At 34.2% G+C, this 27,250-nt stretch overlaps 1 protein-coding gene across 3 annotated transcripts in view; it reads left to right on the plus strand.

Moving 5' to 3' along the window:
- LOC118180028 (homeobox protein dve-1-like) overlaps positions 1-27,250 on the plus strand; it is a 340,210-nt gene that overhangs the window by 109,073 nt on the left and 203,887 nt on the right. For 2 of the 3 annotated variants that reach the window (XM_085808545.1, XM_085808546.1), the window contains exon 2: positions 26,447-26,636. In XM_085808545.1, the coding sequence (XP_085664671.1) occupies positions 26,447-26,636 (190 nt within the window). Of the gene's footprint in view, positions 1-7,320; positions 7,387-26,446; positions 26,637-27,250 lie in introns of all 3 variants that reach the window. The other variant, XM_085808547.1, reaches the window with a different exon arrangement.

Consider the following 27,250-nt stretch of genomic DNA (forward strand, 5'->3'; position numbering starts at 1 on the left):
TGTAATTCATTAGGCTTGTCTCGATTTGTCGTGAAATAGCAGAACTATTTGTATCACAATGTCATCATGAACTTTGGGAACTATTTATGTCGTATGGTGTAGTCCTGTTAAGTCTTATTCTATATTAAAATATTTTTAACTGGATTACTTCGGTTATAGCAGAGCACACGAGGACTATTTGGGTATGAGAAGGTATGCCTTCGTGAAAGGCTCCCTAAGGGAAGCTAGCTGATATTGGAAAAAACACGAAAACTTCTACACAGCCAACTTGTTCTTAAGGATTTGATCCCTGGCCGAGCTACCAGAGTTCAGCGATTTCACCGCTCGACCGTTGCTTTCACAGGATAAAATGTCCATTCCATTTTAAGAAATTAGAAGATGTGGCCTCTTGTACTTAAGATGTATCTAAATTTTCATTGGCAGTTAATGCTTATTCCGTTAATAATTATATGTCTTAATATGCCAAAATTTTCTGCATTTTACTATGTCATTTTTCTTTAAAAGATCTTTCGGAATTTAATTTTTGGCGCTAATGTATAAGGCCAATTAAACATTTCCTAATTACATTTTATGCTTTGCAGTTTTCTACAATGGTTATTTACAGAAAATAAAATGTGACCTTTTCATATCTCGCTTACTATCGGAAGAATGTGTATTAAATTCCCTTTCGTTGCTATTTGTTTCTTGATTTTTTGCTTTCATTTCCGATTTTAATTCCTTCGAATGTTTAAAAGTTTTCGCCACGAAGTTCAAGAAGCATTAAAATTCATTCCGAGCATTACTGATTGAGAAATCTTTAAAATGGCTAATGCGCCTACATGGAATTGGCATTTTTAAAGTATCAGTTAGAAAGGCTTTCCATTAAAAAAATCTAACGATCTTTCCTTTGCTTGTAATTTCTATTCCCTTTTGAAGAGACGAAAAAACTAAAAGTTCTAATCTATGCTTTTGACGATGAGTAATCCCAGTCTTTTGATAAATTACAAATGTTCCTGTCGGCGGATTATAATTTTTCAGAGTGCTGCAAATCCATGTTAGTTATTTTAGGAATTAACGAAGGACTTTTGTCTTTGGAATTAAAGCAAGGCCTTCAAGGTTGAGTAATTTCATGTTTTGTTGTAGGCATTAGTCATTTCCGCTGAAAGCTTAGTTAACTTTTGTTTCAAATATTATCGAAGTTCCCAAGAGCAAAATGCCTCAACACATAGGAGAATTAATAGAAACTTATAATAAGATGACGTTGCATTAATGCTTTATTTCGAAAATGACGGGGAGTAAAAGAAAATCGAGTTGCTCTCAAATTTTAAACCAGATTAGAATCGCTAGTTTATTAATGTGACAATGACAACTTCACATTTTCGTAAGATCTTCCATCTTGCATGAACTGCAATATTTCTTTTCATTACTCAAATGTAATTCTTGTGAATCTTTTACTTTGAAAATTTCATTTTTTCCCCTTTTTCCTTCCTCCCCGTTCTCTCTCTCTCTCTTCTTTTTCCCTTTCTCTCTTTTCTTTTTCTCTTTCTTTTAAATAAGGGGGATATTTATTTTCTGTTGCTTAGTTCCAGTCTCAAATCCGTATGTAATTGAATGGAACGTACTTTTCAAGACTATCTCTCTGTAGAAAAAAGTTGGAAGTACAGTTGTTCAAACTTTATCAAGTACATATTTTCTCCCGCCTTCATGCATTTGTTCATGACATTTTTAGCGTTTGTTAGGAAGATTCTAGATATTTGTTGTTTCAAAATAATACCGTTCGGCAGCTATGCTGAATCGGATTTAAAATTTCATGATACTGATACTAATCTATTTATTCGAAACGATAGCATTGCTTGAGTATAATGGATTGTGTACCTAGTTGCTTGTTTATTACTTAGCCGAATGTTCTTTTTTTTTCTTGATGCAGTGGAGTCATACTTACTTAGATATACTTAGCATGTTTTAAATATTCTTTTGTTGCATGAAGGGATTGACTCAATCGATTTCCATTCGTTTGAGATTGGTAATATATCAATATATGAAGACTATACGCAAGAATCCACCTGTGACCGAAAGACCGCTGAATCCTGGTAGTTCGAACCTTAACGAACTTGCCAGCAGCGTGGGTCTTTCATGATTTTTTTCTTCGTGCAAAGTGAATACGAGCCAGTTTCCCTTAGAAAATCCTCCTTGAAAACATTACTTTTCTTAGGCAGATTACCGTAGTTTATCTTATTCAGTTAAGTAAGGGAGAACTTTTAGATACGTTCCCCTCCTCCACCCAAAAGCGAATCTTTTTTTTAATATTAAGTTTCTTGATAAAAATTAAAAAATACGAGAAGCATAATTTTGAACAGAAAGAAGCAGACGTTCTTTTTAAATTTCTGCATCTTCTGCAGCTTACATTTTATTCAGTAGAACAATAATAAAAATACTCTGTATTCGGTAGCAATGTATATGGAACCAAATAAAAAATATGGTGTTTTGTTCCACAGTATTGTGAGTTTTGTTTTCTCAAAAAACGAAGTGATGATATAAATTCATTTCGCTTTCATTATTTTATATAATTTTACTTTTTTGTAACGAGTAATTAAAAAATGTAATAATTAATTGCTTTTGATATATATATATGGAAAGCCTTAAAACTCTTTCTGACTGTAATTTTACTAAAAATATTCTGCTGAGAAAATCATAATATGTATTTTTAAAAATAAGATAATAATGTATTGATATGATTTTTAGCGCTAAAACTTAAGTCAATTTGTTTTGTTCCGGTTTTTATAAAGTGAAAAATGATAGCGGTTCTTTCGGATATTTTTCTTCATTATGACTAGCCTTCTTCATGATTTCTGTAAAGGTAATAATAGGCCCCTTTTTTGTAGGTTGTAACAATGGGCAGTCCCTAATAATACTTACTGTAGCTGAATCCAAGCACACTTTTGAGCTGACAGAAGCAAAGCCATTTGTCCTACTATCTTGAATGAGAACTTTTTTAAAAACAAACTTATAACACAGGACAGTATAAAATACGTCATTTTCTTCACACAGTGTCTAATATATATTTAAACGCAGCAGTTCTTTTGGAATATTTATCCCAAGATGGAACAACTTATAAACAGTTTGTTCTTTTGCTTAGTGTACTTGTAAGGATTATGTTCATTTTATTAACAGTTAAATTTTAAGTTAAACTTCCTTTCCTATCGATTCTTAATTTCAACTTATCACTTCCGGCCAGAACGTAGTTTTTAGAATCACGTCTGAATGCTAATGAGGAAGATCGGTATTTAACCGCGAAGTTCTACAGTCTTAGTGAGAGAAACACCAGATATTCTAGCTGCACGCGTCTGCCTTTTTAGGCTACTCTCTCGTAAGCTATTATTATGCTCGGCCGTACTTTAGGCCCTTGATAGCTTCGCAGTCAATTAGCGTTAAAGGGCCAACTCTGTCAGAATCTTGATAGCTTCGGCTATATATCCTTTAGTTAAAATTAGTTTAGTTTAATTCTTAGTCTCTTCAGTTCAAGCCCAAGTGTCAACTTTATTGTACAACTCCAAGACGGAGTTTTTTAAACTTTAATTGGTATAATAAAGGATTATTTCACCTTTCTTACTTGTTTTTGTACACGAGCTCAAGCGATTATTCGCTTACTAGTTCTTAAGATTCTTAACTTTCAACTGTAACTTAGAATTACCACAGTGGAGAATCCTACATACTATATCATGGGAAACTGATATTCGATAATTTTGTTAGGTATTATGAACCAAATTTTTCTGTTCAATTAATGCAATATTTTCGAAATCTTAGAAAGTCGACTGGCGAAATATATATTTAACCGGCAGCATTTTTTAGGTAAGAATTTGATTTCCTTTCAGTGATAAAGGTAAAAGTGTTGCCATAAAGCATTAGTTTTACAGAAATGTTTTCCATATGAAATGGATGTAATTCTTTCTCTTCCTTTCTTTCCCTAGTCTAGGGACCAGCGGCCGAACGATCATGCAAATATTTGCTGGACGCTGGTAGTTCGGTTGGGTTCGATTCCAGGCCAATGTACTGACTTCATAGGTATTTTCGTGGTTTTCCTCATGTGTAACGTGGATACAAACGGAGTTCCCATTAGAAAGTTTTCCACCTTTTCGGCTTCATGTGATTATGCCAAAACCCTTACCTGCTTTGTCGTAATTAAAAAAAAAAAAAAAATCTTTCCTATTTTTAAAAAAATCTTAACCCCAGTCAAGCTTTGCATTGAAAGAATAGTCAAATTCTGCTAAAGTGAGGTATTTGCATGAAGTAATAAATAATGCAATAGAAGTAATGGATTAAATGTATAAATTCACAGAAAAGGCAATTAATGAGAAATAATAATAGGATAAGGTTATCTTATATCATTAAATAGGTTTCAAGATTTTAGACTTGCTGTGCCTGTTGAGAATTGGTCGTGTTACAATATTAAAGTAAAAAAAAAAAAAAAAAAAAAAAAATGTTCAAAGGCTTTCAGTAAGAAAGAATCTTAAAGGTTTTATCCATTATCAACTTCCATGATCATATGTGGTTTCGGGAAAAAGTTATACGATTCAAATTCCTTAGCTAATATAATTTAACCATATCAAAAAGTAAACTTTGTAGCGTGCAGAAATTACAAGCTTAGCATATATAATTGCTTTCTGAAATCGAAATTTCTTTTATTAATTAGTTTCCAGAAAGAGTGCTTTCAAAGACAAAGAGTCATCATACTTTTAATAATGAACTTTTTACCATTTCGTCTTTTAAGGTTAGAGAAGATTATAATTTTAAAAAAAAAAAATCCTGTATATGTGTAGTTCAATATTGTTAAATTAAGTAACTAATTGACATGACCTGAGCAGTCTTATTTATTGAGTTCGGTATCCCACTCTGAAATGAACAGATTCATCTGATCAGGTCGTATTAATTAAGTAGGTTTCAAGATTAAATGGACATTTTGAAGCAGTTGGTTTGCCAGTTCCAGTCAAGAGAACGCATGCAACGAAAATAAATTCTATTATACTCCCTATTTATTATCTCGCTGTCTAAAATACGTACTTCCGTATATTGCTGATGATTTGTACAATTTGTGAATTTACGAATCTTAAAATGAACTCCTAAAGGGATTTTTTTAAATAAACTTGGAATTTTTAATAATATATCTTTGAAATACATAATTTGACTTTTGATATTTATTGTAATTCTGTATTTTTCTTTAATGTGTAAAAACGATTTCTCTTGAATATATTTAATTATCTAGATATTTTCATAGTGTCGATATTATGGGAAAGGTGTAAATAAAGTACTTGGTTCTTTAGTTTTGCGATTGATAATGCGTTATCCCAGTATTGATAACTGATGGAAGTGTAATAGATGTATTTAGTATTATGTTATTTGTGAAAGGAAATAAATGTATTGTAAATTATAGTGGATTTTTCTTAAAAGGGTTCATAGTATAAAGAGTTCTTTATTAGATATACAAACTCCGTTATTTAAAGGAGCGTTATTTTTACAAATTCACTGTCATTTTCTTCAGTTATCTTCAGTGTTGTAAAATTCACCTTCACTAAGGTCATGTCTTACAAAATTTCATTTTGAACTTTTAAAGAAATAACATAGTATTTTCCAGTTATTTGCAGGGTTGGCAACTTTTCTAGTTTTAAAAGATTTGGTGATGGATGAATCACACAACATATACATTGCTTTCAGGGAACTGTTTTGCACAGTGGTGAGGCGTTGGCCAATAATTTTATGTAAAGGCATTCTTATCGTTCATTAAATATTTGCTTGATCGTTCTACAACAAAAGCTCCTGAATCTGTTGAATAAGTATTGATATGCTTATTGGAGGGTTAATGTATTCCACAATAACTCAAATATTCATATGCTTTTTAGATTATTTTGAATCACTTTACGTTGAACAGTTTTTAAGTGCTTTTTTTACGTCGTCTTATTTATTTAACATCTTACAAATTCTATATTAAATTAAACTTATGGCATTTTGTAGGAACATTAAGCATATAATGAGTAAGAAGGCGTAAGATGGTTTCGGTTGCTCATTGAATAAGAGAACATCAATTTTGGCAATAAATCAGATTTTGCTTGCCCTTTCATAGGTTGAGAGAAATTGTTTTTCGACTCGGGTGATTTGTTTTACTGATTTACCTCGAAATAACATATATTCTACAATCTTGAGAGTGTGATTTGATAAAGAAAGCTTCAAGCTTCTAATCAAATTCCAGGTAATATCATGTAGTGAATGAAGAAGATAATGAAAGAGATATATGAAGAATAATTTGGGTTTAAGATGAATTTTTGTGTAAAATATGGTATTGAATAGATACTCTTAAATTTTCTTTTAATGTTTAAACGACATTCTTGCCTGCCGATTTGTGCTATACGCATCGAAATAAAACTCATCATTATTATTTTTTTTGTTAAGAATTTGCAATTGAATTCTCTCAGTTGTTACATTTATAAACAAAATGAAAGAGATGTAGAAAATATGTGCACGGTTTTTTTATGCTTCTCTTTAGTTTTATAATGCATTTACTTCGTTGAAAAAAAAAGTTTTGAAAACTATCTCATCTCCGTTGCTTTTTTCCATCCCAGAATACCAAAGACTATCATGTAAAATGTTGGGGCAAATTTGCGTAAAATCCGCTAATAATTCATGCATACATCGAATGCTTTTAAGGAGGACCGATTCTTAGAAATGGAATCCATTAATTCATATCAGTTTTGGTGGGACAAAATTCGTAATTATCCCTGTTATCGGATTTCCCAGTTCTCCGATTGCATGCAAGAGGTTTTCTACTGCACTAATCTGAAGCCTGAGCATCCATCCTGGAAGTCGTTCTATCGCTATCGAAAATCTTTATTCCGAAGTGCCAGGATTAGTCTCGCCTTCGCAAAATCGCCAATCCTTTCAAATTTTCTGTAAAATCCAATCTTAATGCCTCTTCGTGTTATTGTGATCGAGGCATATCCGGGAAAAGATTAGCCTTCCTTTAAAAGCTCATGACGAGATCTTATCGGAACTATCCTCCGAATCGAGCAGTCTTCTCTATAATCCTCTTTTCACTGATCGTCATCGCAACATAATTTCAGAGAGGATTACCGCAGCTGCCTCTTTTATTTATTTGACTCATTTATTTTTTGGATTAAGATTGACTTTCGGACTGCTAGGTGAACGAACGTTCAACAATAAAAATTTTTTAACAATGTTAATGTTTTGTCTGACTTTCAAATACGAACAGAATGTTTATTGATTTATGTTGTTGAAGCGTTTTATCCTAGGACACTCTGAATTTATTTTTAACACACTGCGTACCTTTTTTAGGTGAAGGATAACTATTGATTCTTAGCTTCGAGGAATCTCTTACTTTATGAATGCTGTAAAAATGAAGTAAGTGTAATTTCTGAATAACAAAACTAAGCATAATGTACCACGAATTTATGCAGGCTGCAAACTGATATTCTCATGTAGTGAGCAGTATGTTTTGAAAAATTTTAATTTCTTAAAAGTTAGTGTAGGGTAATTTTTGAATTCATTTTACTTCCATAAAAAAATATAACTGTGAAATGGACTGTTATTTCGTTGCATTTGTTCATTAAGTGTGCGTTTTTAATAGCTTTTCATCTCGTTTTATTTTTAGAATTAATTTTGTTTAAGCAGCTATTTCAGATAATCTACCTAGAAACTATATATCCTCATTCTGAAAATATATTTTAGTATTTTGATGGCACATAATTGCTACTGAGAGGAAAAAAGATAAAAAAAAAAAAACTGTGTACACTTTTAGTATTAATATTTTCATTCATATGTGATACAGCATTTGCTTTTGAGTAAATAGATTGTAGTGTTGGGATATTTAAGTTCATATTTTAAAACCATAAATACATTTTTTCATACATGCTGGTATACACGTGTAATATATACTGTGAATACACAGGCAGGAAGGAAGAATACACAGGCATATACAAGGTGATCGTAATTAAACTTGGCCTTCTGGGGAATTTCGCCGAGGGGGAAGTTCAAACAATTTCCGCTAGGGGCGCATTACAGACAAAATGCTTGAAAAGACATGCAATAAGTAATTGTGAGCTATTTTACCGTTTTCGAGATCGGGCAGAGAAGTACTGTAGGCTTCGTGAATTTCAAAGCTGAAAGAAGTTGCGCTAGGGACCAGTGTCAGTGCGCCGGAGACCAATTAGTGGAGAAGCCGTTTCAGAGGTAGCAACAGCCGTTGTCGAGCAGTCACCAACGAATGATCATGATGCCAGTAGTGCACGAGCAGTGTCACAACGATTAGACGTAACGTATGGAACAATATGGAAGATACTGTGAAAAATATTGCACTTTTTTTCCATTTAAGATCTGCCACAACCAGCAACTGCATGTTACCAGCACTGACCGTCACTTATCTTTTGAACTGACTTTTCTTGCCCGAATGGAAGTCTATGTTTCCTGGCCGTGGAACGTCCTATGAAGTGAAGAGGTACATTTTTATCTCAATGATACGGTGAACACGCAGAATTGTCTAATTTGGGCCTTGGAAAATCCACGTGCTTTCCTCACAGTTCCACAACACTCGCTTAGTTACCGACTGGTATGTGTTCACTTCCCACTTTATCCTCGGACCATTCTTCTTCGAAGAAAATTACGATACTGGCCCTGTAACAGTGGTCAGACATCGTGACATGCTGAACAGTTTCGGCTTACTTACACTTCAGCATTAACAATGCGTTGCGTCTACCACTTTTATGCAAGATAGTGCCCCTCCACATAATGGACTCAGTGTGCAAATGCTTTTGCGGCAACATTTTATTGGCAAGAGTGTGGGTGATTACCCGTTCATTTCCCACTCCTTGGTCATCCCGTTCTCCCGATTTCACGCCGTGTGATTTTTAATTATGGGGCCATTTAGACAGCGTGGTTTATCGGGGAAACCTTGCAGCGTTGGTTGACCTGAAGAACCGTATAACGTCGCATGTGCGAAAGATCAGTGGCGTTCAGTTGTTGAACACCTTTTTCATTGCCAGCACATTTTGCACCTTAATGGGGGGGGGCACATTGAACAATATGCTTCGTGTTGCTGAGCAGTCTGTAACAAGTAAATGATACTTGTATTGGAATTTGGCCACCTAGACGGGAAAGTGGTTAGTGTCTCCGTACCGAAGGGCCCGACTTCGAATACCAGAGAAAGCATGGATGTAATTTATTTGTCCCTTCATTGAAGGTAACGGTGGCCCACCTTATAGTGCATCTGTAATAATGAGACCACTGCTTCCGTCTTAGTAGTAGCCTACGCTTAAAAACGGCTAAAGCCGCCATTGAGGGAAAAATGTATTGGAAATTGTATTTCGATGTAATGCGCCTTCCAGCGGAAAATTTTTAAGTAATGCTTATTCAAATCTTTCAGCGCATTTTTGCTCATAAATTTTCGAATCAATCAGCATTTTTGTTTCAGCTACAGAGTACTCTGAATAGGCCAAGTTTAATTACTATCATGTGTATTTTAATGTACTGCTGAAAAAAATAAAGAAAACCTGGCACGCTTGTCTAGTACATAGTATGTTAAATTCGTTATCGCAAAATACGACAGGGCATAGATGCCATGAACTCCAAATTGCCTTCCGAAGAAAAACACGTTTCTGCAATATTGAGATGAGTTTGATGATATTGTGGTGAGTTTCTACATTTCAAATGTGCTCGATTATGGTTGAGGTCTGTTGAACAAACCTGCCATTTCATGATCCCAGATTCGGATAAGTGCCGCTGAAATTACATTTAGAAGCGTGTGGTGACGTATACTCTTATTAGAAGATCCAAACCCATCAAAGGAAAGTATGGCGGGAATGAGTATAGCATGTTTGAAAGGATATTAACTTACCATTCTTCGAGTAAAGACGTTTATAAACATACAATAGGAATTTTATTTCAAACCAGCGGAACATACTGCATACCTTTACTAAGTCACTATTGGGCTTGTATAGCCTCTTGTTGACTGTCGTCTCGTGGCTAAGAAAGAGGTGCCTGAAGTTATGTTTACCTCTCGACATTAAATAGATTTTATAAACCAAAATGAAGTTAGATCTAAGATTTTTTTTATTAGTTAGGATATGCATGTAAGTTAAATTTATATGAGCATACAAACAGAACATTAAAAAGTCATGACTAACCGCTATGCAATAATGGTTTTTGTTGTTAGAACATATGATATTAGTATATTGCGTATTCAGTCTCCTCGTTTAGCATGATATTTTTAAGATTATTAGATCATTCATGTAATAAGAATTGGCCAGGACATTATTTTCTGTTGATTTCCTAGAACCCATAGGAATTGATTCATTTTTGACCCATAGGAATTGATTAATTAAATGTGGATTAATCCTTTTATGTACAACAAGATGAATGTTTATTTAAACTTTTACAACAGTACTTTGTGCACAAACCCATAACACACACACACACACAAAAAAAAAAAAAAAAAAAAAAAAATAGTGGAAACTACCTTATGACGGTAGAGAGAAGGTGGAAAAGTAGAGTACTAAACAAATAAAACGACGAAAACGTAAAATAATTTCCTTCACTATCTCCTTTTGCTACTGTTTCTAAAAAAGTTGTACCAACTCTTTCGTGTTGAAATTACTTTCTGTGACCCACTAGTAACTACTCCATGTCTTTACTGTTGAGTTGCAACCTAATGTTTTTGCCCAAAGAGGCTGTAGTATAGATAACAAAAATCCCTCAGATAGTCTGCCTGGAGCACTATCTGCTCATAATTTGGTCTAGGCTGAATTCGTGGTCTTATAAGCTACTTGCTACCAAGGTTTTCAATTAAATTAACACTTAGAGGCTTTGGGAAACAGTAGTAATATTTTCTACAGTTTAAGCGGTCGAAAATATTAATACTGTTTCCCAAAGCCTCTAAGTGTTAATTCTTTGTCAGAGGTTACTTCAAAACAGTTTTGAGAATCCTTTGTTGCCGGCTTGCGTGTTCGTTACTCGAGACACTAATGTATTTATAAATCGAGAACATAGCTTTAATATCCGGTTCTCAAATTTTTCATTGCCCCTCGATTATGAAGTTGAAATGAAGTTCTCCATTAGGAAGCTTTGCAACATTAAAATAAATATTCAGCATTCCATTCTTTTGAATTGCTTGTATGGCTAATTCATCATTGGTAAACAGGATCGGTATTAAGATAGTTTGTCATTATCGTTGTAAAAATAATATTTTTATTAAGAAAGGAACGGTTTCAGCGCGGGTTAAAAATTTAAAAAAATTGAAATGATATCAAGATTTACCACAACTCTTCGTAAACACAGCGTGCACAAAAGAATGAATGGTGCAGTTTCAAAAGTTAATAAATTTATTTATATTCTTGTAAAGGTTTAATACACAGCAACGGCAAATTTCCTAGCTTCGTCATGCAGTATTAGTAATTTGCTGTTCACCGCTTTATAAGGGTGGCAAGGTTAATATAGTTATTCAGATACTTTACTTTTAAAAAAGTGGTTGCATTTCAGACTGTATACTAGCTGGGGTGTGTGCATTCTACAAATTAATGATCTCTAGTTCATTTTTATTGAATGCACAAGTACTTCTCAAGTCTGGCTATCGATGGATTCGACATGCTGCAGATGGAGGCAACAACCTCCTTCCTTCGCCACCCTGTTAGCTAGATCGTACACAATGCGATTCTTTCTTAGGGAGGTTAAAGACAAAATTTATGTGCCACCATTGTTAACTTTCATCTAGAAATTTTATAATCAGTGCATGTACTGCAGGCGATTAAATGCACATACCAAGTTTTGAATGAATTTGATAGCTACGTAGATGTATGTCTTATGACCCAAGATGCATACGTTGGATAATTGCAATCGATATAAAAGAAGTTTGGGCAATCGTTGCTGCTGATGTTGCATGTTGTACCCATGTTGTACAACATACACAGCATTTAAGAGGTAGTCCAAATACTAATGGAGGAAACGAACTGAAATGAAGAAATTTTTGAAATTACGCTGTCAGCCTGTATTCTACAATCACTATCTTTAGTATCATTTAATGTAATTCATAAAAGTATCTTATAGTTTTTCCAGTGTTATTTTTAAGCTATCTTGCTTCTTCAGTTTTATCTTCCCGTTTTTTTTTTTTTTTTTTTTTTTTTGTGCGAAGCAGCTTTAACAGAGCACGGGAGGTACTGGACATAAATGTACGTTTCTTGCTTTCTATCTCCAAAATTTACGAAATGAAGGTTTATTTGCACATTAGCAACTATATTTAAAAAAGAGTGGCATCTCAAATTGATATTTAAGGACCGTAAGCGTGAAATAAATCATAACCTTTCCGATAATGAAGTTGCTTATACTTTTCTGGCTACGTGCCTCGTTCTTACCATCTACTGATTTTCACGATTGAGGGCGCTGGTTATCTGCTCGAGGGCGCTGTTCGCCAGAGCTTTAGTTTTGGAATGCAGCGTTAGTCATTTCAAGTTCCGATATCGTACGGAGAGTATGGAACAGTTTACGAACACAGAAATGGCGGACATGCACACCAAATAGTTACGAATTTACACCGTAACCTGTGTGAAAGAGGACATTCTGCAAGAGCAAGCATGATATAGGGCGACCACGAATGACATGTACACTTGCTTTCGCAGATGAGATATTGCGTCAAGTGGAAGAAACTCCTACAATGGTACAAGCACAAAAACCATTGCCCGTGATATTGTAGCATCTGAATCTAGTGTATTGCGCACATTAGCAGGGAGCGTTTACATCCATTTCATTTGCAACAGATCCAGTCATTGCAGCCTGAGTATAATTCTCGACGCGTTAAATTCGTGCGCTGGTACATTGACAAATGCAACTATGAGCGAGTATTATTAGCGATGACTTAATCGGGTCATATCTCTTACCACCCATACTGGTAGGAATGTTGATCTGTTAAAAATATATAAATTAACAAGAAAATGGAAATATTGAATGATATAGATCTAAGTAAAATATTGTCTGAACATGGATGGTTCCCGGCGTATCTTATACGTTTTGGCCTACAGGATAATGATAATTGTTTGACTTGCGATAAATCTAAGGACGCTAAACACTTCTTGGAGGAATGCGTGCTGACTGGGAGTGCAAAGGAGGAATGCAGAAGAAATTATCATAACGATTTTGAGAAAAATTATGGTAATTTAGTGAACTATGCAAGAAGAATTATGAAAATTATAAACTGTAATAGACAGTCTGTAGGTGTTTGCTGAGTTTTAATGTATGATTTTTAGTGCATGTATGTCTGAATTGCTTTTGTGGTTTTCCTTATTATGTGTTGTCTTTTATTTTAAGTTCATAACACAGTTATCTTTTCTTTTCTTTAGTTCGTTTTGTATGCTATGTTGTGATAAGGTCCAGTGAGAAACTGAAATTCACTGGTCGTATTTATTATTTTATTTATTAACTATTTTGTAACTTGGTCCTGGAGACTGGCTTTCCGGAGGCCTTAAATTCTAATGTTTCTTAATTAATTTATTTTAAGTTATTTTAATTTTTGTATTGAACATGGCCGGGGAGCTGGATGCCGTCTTTTAGACGGATTGGTCCCCTTTAGTCATATGGACAGATAAATCTGTCTCGGTTGGCTGGGGGACATCGCCTCGATAATTCACCACCCGTACTGGAGGATCGAAAGTATCGCATTTTTTGAGGGATGTACTGTGACAATTACTTGACGATTTCCTACATCTGTTCGGCGTGTAATGTGGTACCAACAAAATGGGGCTGCAGCTCAATTTGTCCTTGCCATACGGGATTACTTGAAAAATAAATTTGCGCAGCACTGGGTTGAGCGTGGAGGACCCATCCTATGGCCACCACGATCATCCGACTTATCTTGACTACATTTCTCCTGGGGGGGTACCTTGAAAGCAAATAGTCTAAGAGACTCTCGTTGACTATAAAACTGACATCGCCACAAGGATCTTCGTGGCAGTTGCAAGCGTCTGCCACATGTCGGGTGTTCTCAGAAGGTTTGACAGTCCATGCGTCGCAGTCGTGAAGCCTGCATAACGGTGAATGGTCGGAACTTTAAGCCACTTGTAGTGAAAAAAGAGTTTTTCCACCCATTATTTAGCTTGTCATTCCTTCACTTTTGTTTATCATCCAGCTGATTAGAGGTAGTAGGGGAAAATAGGCGGAATTCATCGTGATCGCAGACTGACATTGAAATGGACCATAAAAATAAGTCTTGACTTTCCTGATAATGAAGTCTCCGACGTTTCGTAACGTGGCGTAAGGCATGGAATCCTGGACGTTTTACAATGCACTGGGCATTTTGAAATGGCGCGCGCATCTTCGTGGCTAATAGCGAAAGTCTGACAGATGCCGGTGTATTTCAAAACGTCGTAGATTCTATGCGGTGCCCTAGGTACATAATTTCGAGCAACTTCATGATCAGGAAAGTAATGACTTATTTTAAGCTTATGGTCTTTAAATATCAATTTGCGATCACGATGTATTCATATTTTCCATCTTAATACCTTTTCGGGTGGCTGTCGTTGGTTTCTTTGCGACAGTCCCTAACAATCCCCTATCTCGTTAGAAGTTTGTTCCTCTAGTTTTGAATCACTCTGTGCAAGCACCATCGTGATATGCTTGTCCGCTTAAATGGCGATATTCAGTAATTTTAGATGTTTTATAATAAATTCTAATAATCTACGATCAGTGAAGTACCGTGCGCAGGCAGAAATCTCAGAATCGTTGAAGAATTTTGTGCGGCATTTGTATCTTTGCAGAGTTTTGAAATTGAACACAAGTAGTTGCTTTGAACTCTAGGGCTGGGTGGGTTGTAGAGTAATTAGTTTTTTTTTTAAAGCAGAGACGTGAAAAATGTGCAAATGACCTCGCCGGGACTCGAACCCTGTACCTCTCGAATGCGTGTATCGAGTGTGCTTCAAATTAAACCACGGAGGCTTGCGGAAATACCTTATAGGGTTAAGTGAATGATTACTGCCCAGACAATTCCAACTAAATGCCATAGTGAACGAATAGACAGATATTAAGCATAATACCGGAGATATTTTCACGCCAAGGGAAGAAAATGAGGCTGGTGCTTTTTGATCTAGTCTTGAAACCGAGAAAATAGATTATTTAAATTAACCGATGGCCCAGCGTCCTAAGTACAGCAGCCCGGGCGGCGAACTTAAATTCCTTCTTGTAATTCGGCGCTGATCTATATATATGAGAGGTTGCCTAGAACGTTAGGCTTAATGGGGGATCATGTGCATCAAAATATTAATTAAATAATTTATTCGATGCTAATATTTAATTTCAGTCTCCAAAGACGCTTTGTACGAGGAGGTTCAGACACGTTTGTGCGGGAAACAGACTGCACACCCATACTTCGCTTATTGACATTAGGATACATTGATTCATAACATTTTCTCTATCCATGAATTTCTCAAGTCATTTGAAAACCCGACTAGGCTATTCTTTTTCAGTGTTATAGTGTCCACGGACGATATTCTTCTTGTGTCTAAATAAGGTGCAATTTTCTGTGCCTTGAGAAAAGCAATGGTTCTGCGTTGAGTCGTCAACATTTCTGTCTCATGTCATTCAGATTTTTCAGTATAGCAATTCTGTGTTGAGTGTTTTACCAGAATTCTTGTAGTTGAGGTACACCTTTCGAATAGTTGATCTTCACTTGTAGCTTTGCTACTAAAACTTTGCTCGCAACTTGGGAATATTGGTGAGCCATCCAATGAGCATCTATAAGCATATCTCGCTGAAATTTTCTTAAATCACAATACTTGCCATCTTCATAACATAATTAGCACTTTAAGCTTCGACAGATGTTTATCGCTATACACAGTGTTCTCGGAAGTCATTATACAACATTTTATTTCGTAATTTTGGTCATAGGAAAATACTTCCAATTGCAAAAAATGCTTTAAATGACGCAAATATTTTTTTTTTTTTCATTTGAAAATTTGAACAACCAATTTTGTTAAAATTTATGAAATCTAAATTTTTATATGGTCCCCCCCTGGGCCCTATAAATTTATTTATTATTCTCATTATTCTCTGTTTGTTCTCATTTTAAAAAATAACAAATAAGACACGTTTGAATCCAGTACGACAAAAATTGGTCGAGGTATTTAATTTTAAAGTTTGAGATCATGTTGAGGTGTCTCATACGGATTGAAGAGCGAAATTGTGTGTGATTGTATTTAATTAAAAATGAAGTATTAGTTAAGAAATAAGTGTACAGTATGTAACTGTAATATTAATAGATTAATTGACGAATATTGCTATGCAGAACTTCATAAAAAAAGAATATGTCGTTGTATTTGTTTTCAAAAAGGAATCAGAAAAGAACAGAAATTAGTTTCTTCGTGTTTTAGAAAACAGTAGCAGACTTCAATATTAACGTATAGGTAACTCGTATCATTATTTGCACAAATTTTAAAAATTCTTTAGTTTAATAATTTTTACATTATTATTAGATTATAATTCTTAAATACTAAAACTCCATTAGAATATCAATAACGTATTTTTAACATTTGAAAACTTTTAAATTACTTGTCTAAAAATTATTTCGCTGTATCAGATATAATTAAATTATAAATTAGGAATGTTACATTATAAATAAAAAAAACACTAATTATGATTTGAAAGGGAAATCCCGCGAATTATTTTAATTAATTTTTTAATCAAACCCCTTAAGACAAACTGAAAATGAGCTCAGAAATTCCAGATTTTGAAATTAACAATCTCAGTCACTTTTGTCATATGGAAGTTAAACCTTTTCATGTTTTATAGTTGTTTATTATTGCTTAATTATACATGTTTGCTAGACATAAGTATGGGGATAAGGGGACCGTTTAAAAATTAGATTGTGTAATTTTTAAACTAATTTTTAAGTTAAAAAATATCATGAAAAATTTCGTCATTTAAAGCATTTTTGCATATCTTCGACTGGCGGTTGCGAAACTAGAGGCCGTGTAGCGACTTTTGCGGACACGGTGTATCGAGCTGCATTTAGATGAAATCATTACGAGAAATGGAATGCTGCAACGTGTTCCAAAAGTGATCGTCTTGGTTCTCTCTTTTTTTTTTTTTTTTTTTTTTTTTTTGGACGGACCATTTCAGTGTATATATGTCTATATAACGTGTGGCAAAAAAAAAAAAAAAAAAAAAAAAAAAAAAAAAAAAAAGTGTAAACACATTTTACTTCCGTTAAGTGCAGTAGTATCTAATACTATTCATGGCAATTTAATAGTATTTCTTTTCAACAAGATGGAGGTCATTCCTACTGTCTTCGGAATGTTAGGAGCCTAGTTTTTGAAGAATATTTGCGGAATAGGTAGGCTGGACCTAAAAGTAGCATTAAATACTGGTCATCACACAAATAATGCGGTTTTTTTATTATTATTCTGTTATATTTCAAAATTAAGAGAAAGTCCTTTTCTAATCTAATATATGCTTTCCTCCATTCTCTTCTAGTTCTTACAGTGAGATTCCCCTCCCCGACCCTAACTAGGGTTTGTAGGATGCCCTCGTCGAACTCTACAGATCTTCTAGAAAGTGGCATGTCTTCTAGGCTGTAGTTTTCCGGTTCGGAATTTCTCGAACCGCCATTAATATTATCTTACGCTTATTGTCGGACCCCTATATACTCAATATTCATATTATTTAGTTGAACTCATGAAGCAAAATGTGCCGAATATTCTCCTTTGTCGCTCACATTTAGCTTTTTTGAAAATAAATAAATAAATTCAAACTGCACTCTTCGAAACTTGCCTTAAGAAGTAATAACAAGGTAAAATTACTACCTGCTTTTAGCAAGTTGATGCAGGTAGTTTATCCCGTCGTTCCGCGCCTGCTCGAACTTTTAGTTCAATTGAGAAAAACTCATGATTTATGGGATGATTCAGTATATCCCACCTGAACATGTGACCTCATGGCAACGGACTCTTTCTAACATCACAGTTAAGATTTACGGTAGAAAATCGGAATAGGTCAATGAATTGGAAATAGTCGTTTAAAGATAATGCTTTCGAATACGAAATAAAATCATTCGTGATGTTTGCAATCATACTGGTCTCCATAATTGGTAATGCCCGAAACTGAATAGTGTTCGGATCGAACACTTGCCAAAGTTTTAATGGTTCACATTTGACTTCTTTAAATTGCCTATTAACATGAGGATTAAACTTAATAAATAATACATTTATAATAATTCAGTATATATATATGTACATATATATTCACCAGGAAACGTTTTAGAAAAATTTCAATTAAAAATTATGACAAATTATTGTAATTCTTGAAAGGAATAAATATTGGTGAAAATGCTTCGGGCTTAACGTCTGTAACAACAAAATTAAAAATGGCAAAAGTCTGAAAATTTAAAATAAAAAAAAACTGGAAAATTGAAAAAGGGTTGATGTAACAATTAGAAAACTGTTGCAATAGACTCACCAGGGAGTATTATTAGAAGTATTTTCTATGTCTTAAAAGGTGGCTATAGTCTTTAAACACATGCATCTACAGGCCTTTTTTTACCTATGTATCCTAGATATGTGCTTTCAAAGTTAAAGCTGGAAAAAAATAATTAGAGAGTTTTATGATAGTAGTTTCAACACTTTAGTTAATAAAATCCTGGAGGTGTAAAATCTATATTTTTATATGGTCTTCATTGAGAATAGATTCCCTTCAGTTAAATATGATTATGCTTCACCATCTTGAATTAAAAAAAAAAGAAAAAAAAAAAAAGAAAATCTGAAAGTTTTCAGATTTTAAATTACGTCTAAAGGATCGTTTTTTCAACGTTTTGTGTGTTACCTTTATTTATTAAATATCATGTTCTTCGCACTTAAACCATAAAATTCAGCTCAACAGCAATGTCGCAAAATAATTTTAAAATGAGCATATCTTTAAAATTTCCGATACACAGTTCCACGCGCTGGAGATAAAAAGGATTCCCCCCCGTAGAGCGTTGTCATTGCTTTCTTTTAAATCGTTGAGTTTGTTAATTAAAAATTCGTTAAAGTTTTACAAAATATGACATAGAAAATAAAACAAATTAAAAATTTGGGCATCCAGATGCCCATATTCGGCTGGAAACGTACGTTATTCAAAATTGGGATTGCTCTAGGTACCGTTGTTTTATCACAGTGCGAGAAACATACATACATTTATGAAGATTCTTCATTATTTAATTTCTTTAAATACAATACAGGGTGATAAAATTTGGTGGCAACAATTTGAAAAATGAATCGGACATTTATAGTAAACCAACGCAAAATGTCAAAACGTAAATAGTAGTTCTTCAGACGAACTGCCCTTTCGGACTAAAAAAAGTCCATATGCAAATTTCACTGAGGTATTAAAGAATAAAGTTACTGACATTTGAATGAGTCTTTTCGACTGCAATTAAATATTCATTAAAATTTTCTCTGTAATTTCTGTAAAATATAGGGTTCAAGTCACATGTTTTAGTGATTATACTTCCCCCAATAGAATAAAACGGCAGAAGTTAAATTTGTAGCTGCTTTCCTCAAATATTAACTTCGAATATTTCAGCGAATTGCACTTAAAATTACTGAAATATTTGCATTTTACTTTGTAGAGTCGTTAGGTTTTTATAAATGCAGGAACGTGAAAAATATGCAATGCTCTCGCTGAGATCCGAACTCCGGACCTCCCGAATACGCATCGGACGTGCTTCCAGTTACATCACGAAGGCACGCAGAAAGGAGGGCGAAAATATCTTACTTATTAAAAGAGTAATGATTATTTTATTAACTGGACGTGGCTGTATGATGATAATCGGATGAAAGGTCTAGTCGCGGCATTTTTCATTAAAGCGCTTGTTCTTATAAACCTGTCCTTTTTGTTTTAAGAAACTTTATTATTGGAAGTAATAGTTTAGGTTCAGTACTCGTGGATATAAAACAGGCTGTCATCCTTTTCGAACACTCATTATGTATATAAGAAAACACGATATTTTTTTTCTGCCCATTTTTTTCCTTGCTATTTAATTGTAATCGCCTTTGTCATAGTTCAGGTACTCGCATTAGGCCCTTTGATTAATATTTAAAACTGCTACTTATAATTTAATGTGACTATAAGTACTAATTACGGCATTTCTCCTGTTGCTGCCGTTTTGGTATTGTGATTAGACTAAGGTAATCTAAGTCTGTTGTTCTCTAAGGTTGGAAAGTTTGTTGTTCAGTTTCCGATGAGGGTTTAGATAACTTTTACTCCTTCCTCTGCACATGGTGTCAATATCCTAAGGACGGATCTTCTCTCTCAACGTTGCAACGACCAAGCCAGCAGTCTGGAAAATTTTGTGTAAATATGCATGTTCGGGAGAAAGTTCGTGCATATGCAGATTTTTTTTCAAACCAATGATCGTTTCATTCGTAACTTATTTCCGATGTATACAAGTTGGTTGTTGTAGCTGTCTAATGGAGTTCGAAGATAAATTTTTCTTTTAGCAACAAAGCATAGTCGTCATGTCACTGCTGGTCAGCCTATGCTACAAACAAAGATGCCGAAGACTTGTTTGTTTTCCTGTACCCAGAGCTCACAAAAGCGCGTATTTTTAGTGATGTCGTATACACAGAAATTGGACATGTCTGCATTAACTGAATTTGTCTTTCATAGATGAGGGCTGACTGAGTCTATGTTCATATTAAAATGTTGGCTGATATGGACTGAAAGTGATACAGTGTATGATTCCAAGCGTGCTCAGAATAGCGTAATCGGCTCCCGGTGCGCGACGGCAAAGAAGTCATGTTTTTCCACATCATATTTTTTATGATAAATGCAAATGGAGCACTACAAATATAAACTTTCATTGAATCACATAAGCACCATTTTATTCTATGACTTTTTGCCATCTTTTTGGCCGGTGGAAAATTAATTTTTTTTTTGAAAAGATCATTGGTTTGTTCGTAAAAAAATTACTGACGTGATATTTGACAGTCTTCAAAGAATTAAACTCTTGGCCATACTGAGAATTTTGAAGTGATCTGAAGAGGTGAACATTTGAGAGAGCAAGAAGCAGGGAACATAGGGATGACACAAAACATCTGAGCCAGACTAAATATATTTTTATCTCAGACATTGATGGAAATGTAGGACCGAGTATTGTCATGATGAAAGACAACACCTGATCAGTTCTGAGCCCTTTGCTCCGATTTTTGCTTTTAAACCTGCCATTTGCGAACAGTATTTTTTCCGATTCCAGTGTCTGATTTGATGCCAGCAATTTATAGTACACAGTTCCTTTGCAGTTCCACCATACACAAAACCCTATTGTTTTGGTTTGCAGCTTTCCTGTCGATGTTACCAAAGGAGATTCTTTTGGCTTACTTTATTTACTGACTGTTTTCTTGTAACATTATTGTGTAGTATCCATTTCTCCTCTTCAGTAACGAGCCATTTCAAAGAAGGAGCTTCTTTTTTATTCTTTTTCAGCAAAGAATCATGTCAAAACTCTGAGCAAGTATTTTCGGCTCTGTTAGAGTTTGGGGTACCCATACATCGCAGTAGCTTACGTACCCAATCTTCTTTAAATGATCCTGTACTGTACATTTTGGAATAGTTATTCGGTTTGATAGATCCCGAACTGTGTGTCTTGGATTTTCAGCACTACCTTCTTTTAACAGGTCTTTGTTTACAGAGGATGGTCACCCAGAGCAGTCATCTTCGAAACTGAAATTTTCACGCTGAAACTTCTCAAACCACCTTCTGAACTGTGTCATCGGATACAGCCCTTTTTCCATACGTAGCGCAGGTTTTATGAGTCGTCTGACTAACATGTTTTTCCTTTTTTAAAATTAAAAGCATAATATGACGAAAAGGAACGTTTGTGTCCTCCATTCGCACTGAAACAAAAGTTATGCAGCAACACATGCTAGAATTATGCAACATGAGAAGAAAAGACAATGTTTTGAAAATCCGCTTTTATCAAAGTCATTCTATACCAGCAGTAACAAAATAATTAGAAGAAAACGCGCTTCAATTTGAAAAACTGCGCAACTTTTGGAATGACCCAGTATTTTTCCTTTCTTATAATAAGTATATTAGGTAGCTGGAGTTAAATTTTATGTATTTGCCATTCTATTAAAATAATTGGTTGCGATTCTGAATTTTCTGTCTCACCCACTGTATTTCATAGAACTTTAAATGCTCACGCGAGCTGAGAAATAGTTCTTAGTGTCTTGGGTCGGTTTCAGGTCTCCCTTCTTTCTTTCTGTTTTAGAAATACCTATTTGAAAGAGGTGTCACATGTTTCATTAGTTGTGGTTCATACTTCTTAGTTCAACCCATGAATAGCCTAGAGTTTGGTGCGCGAAAACCGAAAATTTGCAGATTAACTCCTAAAAAACTTTGTGGTTGACAGCCTGCTCTTCACCGGAAGCCCTACCTGTAATATAACCAGTCGATAAACACATAGTTTGTGTATGTACACACGTATTATATGTACACATTACAGATGTTAGATAAACTGTTTTCGAACTTCAAAGCGCAAAAGAAAGCCATATTTTACTAATAATATCGTAGGAAAAGGAGATGTGTTTAATGTCTTCCAAAACAAACCCACTTATAAATGTATAAGGTATTTCCCGCCTTCTTGGCATGCCTTCGTAGTGTAGTGGTTAGCACGCTGGCCGCGTATTCCAGAGGTCCGTGGTTCGATTCCCGGCGAAGATGTTGCTCATTTTTCTCCTGCTTCCCCCCCCCCCAAAAAAAAATTCTCTTCAGTGGCGCCCGAAATAAAAGGGTGGTGGATGATGATTCTCCACACCCAGGATTTGGCGATTTGGGTTCCCTAAAAGCCCCAGTCGCCCTTTAATAAGGTATTTCTCCCGCCTTCTTGGCATGCCTTCGTGGTGTGGTAGTCTGTACGCTGGGCGCGTATTCCGGAGGTTCGTGGTTCGATTCTCGGCGAAGGTTTTGCTCATTTTTCATCTCTTCTGCTTCCAAAAAAACCTAATGTCTCTACAAATGGATCCACTTAATTCCAACATTGCGTTGTTCTGGGTTAACCGTACTTCTGTTGCGCTTTTTGCGTCCATGTGTATATGCATGTATGCGTATGTAATATAAAATTTTGATTTGTAATATTCCTTAGTTTCGTATCTTAAATTTTGTTACTCCCTTTTCCTTTCATAAAAGTCGCAGGAAGTGTACACTTAATCTTTCTGAAGTGGGTCATATCCCAAATTAATAGTTGTCACATGATTTTCATGTAGCACTAGTGTCACAGACTTAGTATATAATAATATAAGTGAAACTAAATCTCAGTTCTGTATTTAATAGTATTCCTTGTCTTAATTTTAAGGTCTAATCAAATTAGGGTTATTGCACTCCTTTTTATGAACAAAATTTTCTAACTAGCCAAAATTTGAGCGCTGATGCGCTTAGCAATATAATTATCATTCAGCAAATTGTTACAATTTATACATTCGTAACCTACAGAGATAACTAATTTACATATACATATTATACCAATAAAGATACGAAGATTCTTTCAGATAAAAAGAAACTGGAGAAGTCCAGTTGGAAAAATTCTCAAAACGCAGCATCTCTGAACAATATAATACAATATGCCATCAGTCCCCGCACGTTTAATATAAATGTTATTCTGTTACTTTTTTCAAAAAAGATGTTGCATATTTTGAAGATTGTTTAATTTTCCCCCATTAAATCAGTTTTTATCTTCACTCCGTTTAATTTTTTATTTATTACTGATGAAAGATCCTCCTCCTCTCAATAACACATGTCAACGACGTTACAATATTCATATTAAAATCCAAGTAAGTGGCGTAAAAAGAGTCTCACTTTAATTATATCGGATAAATTACACTGGAAAAATTTTAGTGAAACCCCGAGATAGAAAATCTATGTGTTGTTTATGTAAGACTTATCTGATATAGCGAGATTAAAAATGATTAAAAAATTAAATAGAAAGAAGCTAGCAGGCGTCTCATTCAAAATAATAAGTTGCACTTATCCTTTGAGCTTATAAAAAAGTCATATTAACAAGGGAGATTAAAACAGTTTCCAGTTTTTGTCTAACTTCTTGTAGACGTTGGAAAAATAACTCACAGTGCAGAGATTAAACATCGTGCTAAAAAAGTGCTAAAAATTATCTAGTGATTATGTCTGAAAATGAAGCACGACAAAGTATTAATCCGTTTTAATATCAAAAACCTTGGAGGAAAAAAGACGCTGCGCATAACGAAGGATTAATCGGAGAAACAAAAGTTGAAAAAAATGTAATACTGACTGGTTCTTAAAAAAAAAGTAGATGCGTGAGGGGAGAGAGGGGGCACAAAAACTACTGGGTAAAATTTGAGTTTAAATACTCGTATCTGGGGACGATTAAAATTTGCTGCTGATGCGACTCATTTTGCAGATAGGCTTTTTACCGTTATCTATTGTGTACACAGCTCAGAGCAATTCTATTAAAAACCGATCTTTTTTGTTCTAGTTTTCTTCATTTCAGGAAACTGCGCTTCTTCCTTAATCCACTGGTATTAGATGTAGGGAAAGGGTTGAGATCTGTGAAGGGGAAAGATGTCACAAATTGGTTCCCAAAAGCTGCCTGATTTTCCTCTCCTGCTTTGAACGTGAGGGTGGGAAAAAGAGGGGAATAAAAGGTCTCATCGCGGGCATTTTTATTCCGCCTTTCGAAAAATTTAAAATTCAAGAATCGTAATTAGTGTGCTAAAGTATGTGATGAGTGTATGTTATTGAAAGAAGATCGATTGACATAGTTCTGTTTAGCTGAGTACTAGGTGCAGTCGCTTTCACTTACAACGAACTTGCTTGTGTTGTGAACTGGCTCTCTGCATGCGAGAACTGTAGAAACAGATATGTGATGGCAAATTTTCTCTTAACAGTATTAATTTATATTTAACTTTATTAATCTACCTTCTGGACTTAATAAAAATAAAAAGATTTCGTTCAATAATTAAGTAGAAATGACATGTTTGATAATTAATTGGTAATTCATCATTTAAATAAGTTTCTATACGTTATATAACAAATATACTTTTTAGCATTCATGAAATATTAGCTTACATAAATGTATATTTTGAGCCATGTATTATTGTACGTACGCTCTGTTGCACGGTAAATCAGTTTTTTAAAATTATAAAATATAGTTTATATACGTAAGTCATGAAATTTTTGGTATATGTTACTAAACTTGTTTAGATTATAATAATGCTGCAGTTATGTAAATATTTTTTTCAAGTCTCCGCCTTTCATTTTGTTAAGAAAAGAGTTTACATGAAATAATTTTTTTGTCTTGTGTGTCCATGATATATCAGAAGAAGAACTGAAAGCAGATAATTCATAATTTGTATATATCTGTTGTTTCTCTCTTCTTTTTTATTTCACTTTCCTCAACTACAAATGTATTTCTGATTTAAATTGAATTAATTCAACTAAGGTAAAGCGCATAAGACAGTTATCTGCATAAGTTCCATCACAATTTTGGTAGGGCATACCAAATTGCACTAGTAGAAGGTCAACTACTCTGCGATATTGACTTTTTTAGCTTTTGTGTTAGAAAAAACAAAAATTTGTACTCGCTGTCTGATTGCGACGGAAGGCTTAAGTGGCAAATTAGGTGGCATTAATTCATAATATTCAAAGTTTATGTTTTTAACATGAAGCAAAAACTCCTTTATACTGGATTATTTTCATAAACTGCAGAAATTTAATTTGAAAATTTAGTCGTAGAAAGTGCAATGCGAATTCTTTCGAGTATTTAATGTTAGCTCTACTGTTTCATTAACAAAAATGATTTTTTTGGGTTATGTTAACGTGGAATGCGATATTGCGACTTGAGAAAAACTAAAAATGTCTTTGTTAAATGGTGTCTTATTAAAGAATAGTTTCTCGTAATATAAAATGTCCCATTAGTAGTCGAATGGTCACTGAATACTAGTAATCGTTGAATCCTAGTAAGATTCGCTGAATACTAGCAATTCAACCAAGGTTCGAGCCCCAAAGAACGGGCTTGCAGTATGGCTGGTTTTCTTCCTGTATAGCGCGAATACGACGCAGTTCGAAGGCATTACGAAAGTTGAAAAAGATTCATTAAGGAATAGAAAAAAAGAATAGTTGCTGAGATCCAGAAGCCATGTAAAATTGTTGAATCTAAATGTTATTCTTTCTAAATTTTAATTACAGTTTGTTAAAATTTTATTTTTCTAGTCAAAAACTTGCTAATAAGTGGCATACAAACCTTTTTTTTATTCTCAAGCATTTGATAGGATATTCAGTCATGAGATAACTACGGCATTTTGCGACCTTTGTTTAATTTTGCAAAATGTATTTTCAACTATATTCTTGTTTCAGAACTCTAATGCTGATTTGAATATATAATTTTGTCTCTCGTATTGCAAATATGTCACAAAATTATACCTTGCAGGGTCTGTTGCTGAGCGGTGGCGTGGTCTCTGGCGGTGGTTGTTTACATGACATGAACCCTGAGCGTCGTGAAAAGCAAGATAACACGTTACCTCCTGATCCCAGAAGTCCAGGTTCATCTTCCACAGCGCTTTCCCTGGTTGAATTTAGGCCGATGATGAAAGTTCCGCCAGCATCTTCTCTTCAGGCCGGTAAGCACATTAAAAACAAATAAATAAATCTAACTTATAATTATTACTTAAAAATAACTATTCATTGCTACAGAGAAAGATATGAAGAGAAAAAGGCCAAAGAAGAAAATTGTGCAGACATCGATATTGCAGTTTTTAGAGAATAAAAATTGTTTACAAAAGATATGCATTTTTTAAAATTATTTTGATAAAGATTTTTGCATTTATTAATCGTCTTTTATTTACCGAAAAATAAGAAAGGAAAAAAAAATTGAAACCAATTATCATTTTCTATAAGTATTTAGTTCCTCATTTAGCTGAGATTTAAACAGTCTAGGATACTCTGCAGATCTGATTACCCGGACTTTTCGAGGTATTGCTGTATGTAAAATGTTGAATAGGAAAGCTACTGAAAATCGAATACTAACGCAAAATGTAAAAACGGCTAAGTGTTTAATAAAATTTAATTTTACTTTAAAAATTGTTTCTTTTTAAGGGAAATATTCAAGATTAAATGAAAGTCCAACAGTTTATTAAGGTCTAATAAAACATGCTTGCAAAATAATACTTGTTGTTGGATTCTTTAAACTCCTTTTAAATTTTTATAATTTCTGAAAGTTTAAAACTTTTGCTGT

This window comes from Stegodyphus dumicola, chromosome X1 (genome assembly GCF_044657685.1).
Source record: "Stegodyphus dumicola isolate Sdum_Otavi_A_Nest chromosome X1, ASM4465768v1".
NCBI classification, from domain to species: domain Eukaryota; kingdom Metazoa; phylum Arthropoda; class Arachnida; order Araneae; family Eresidae; genus Stegodyphus; species Stegodyphus dumicola.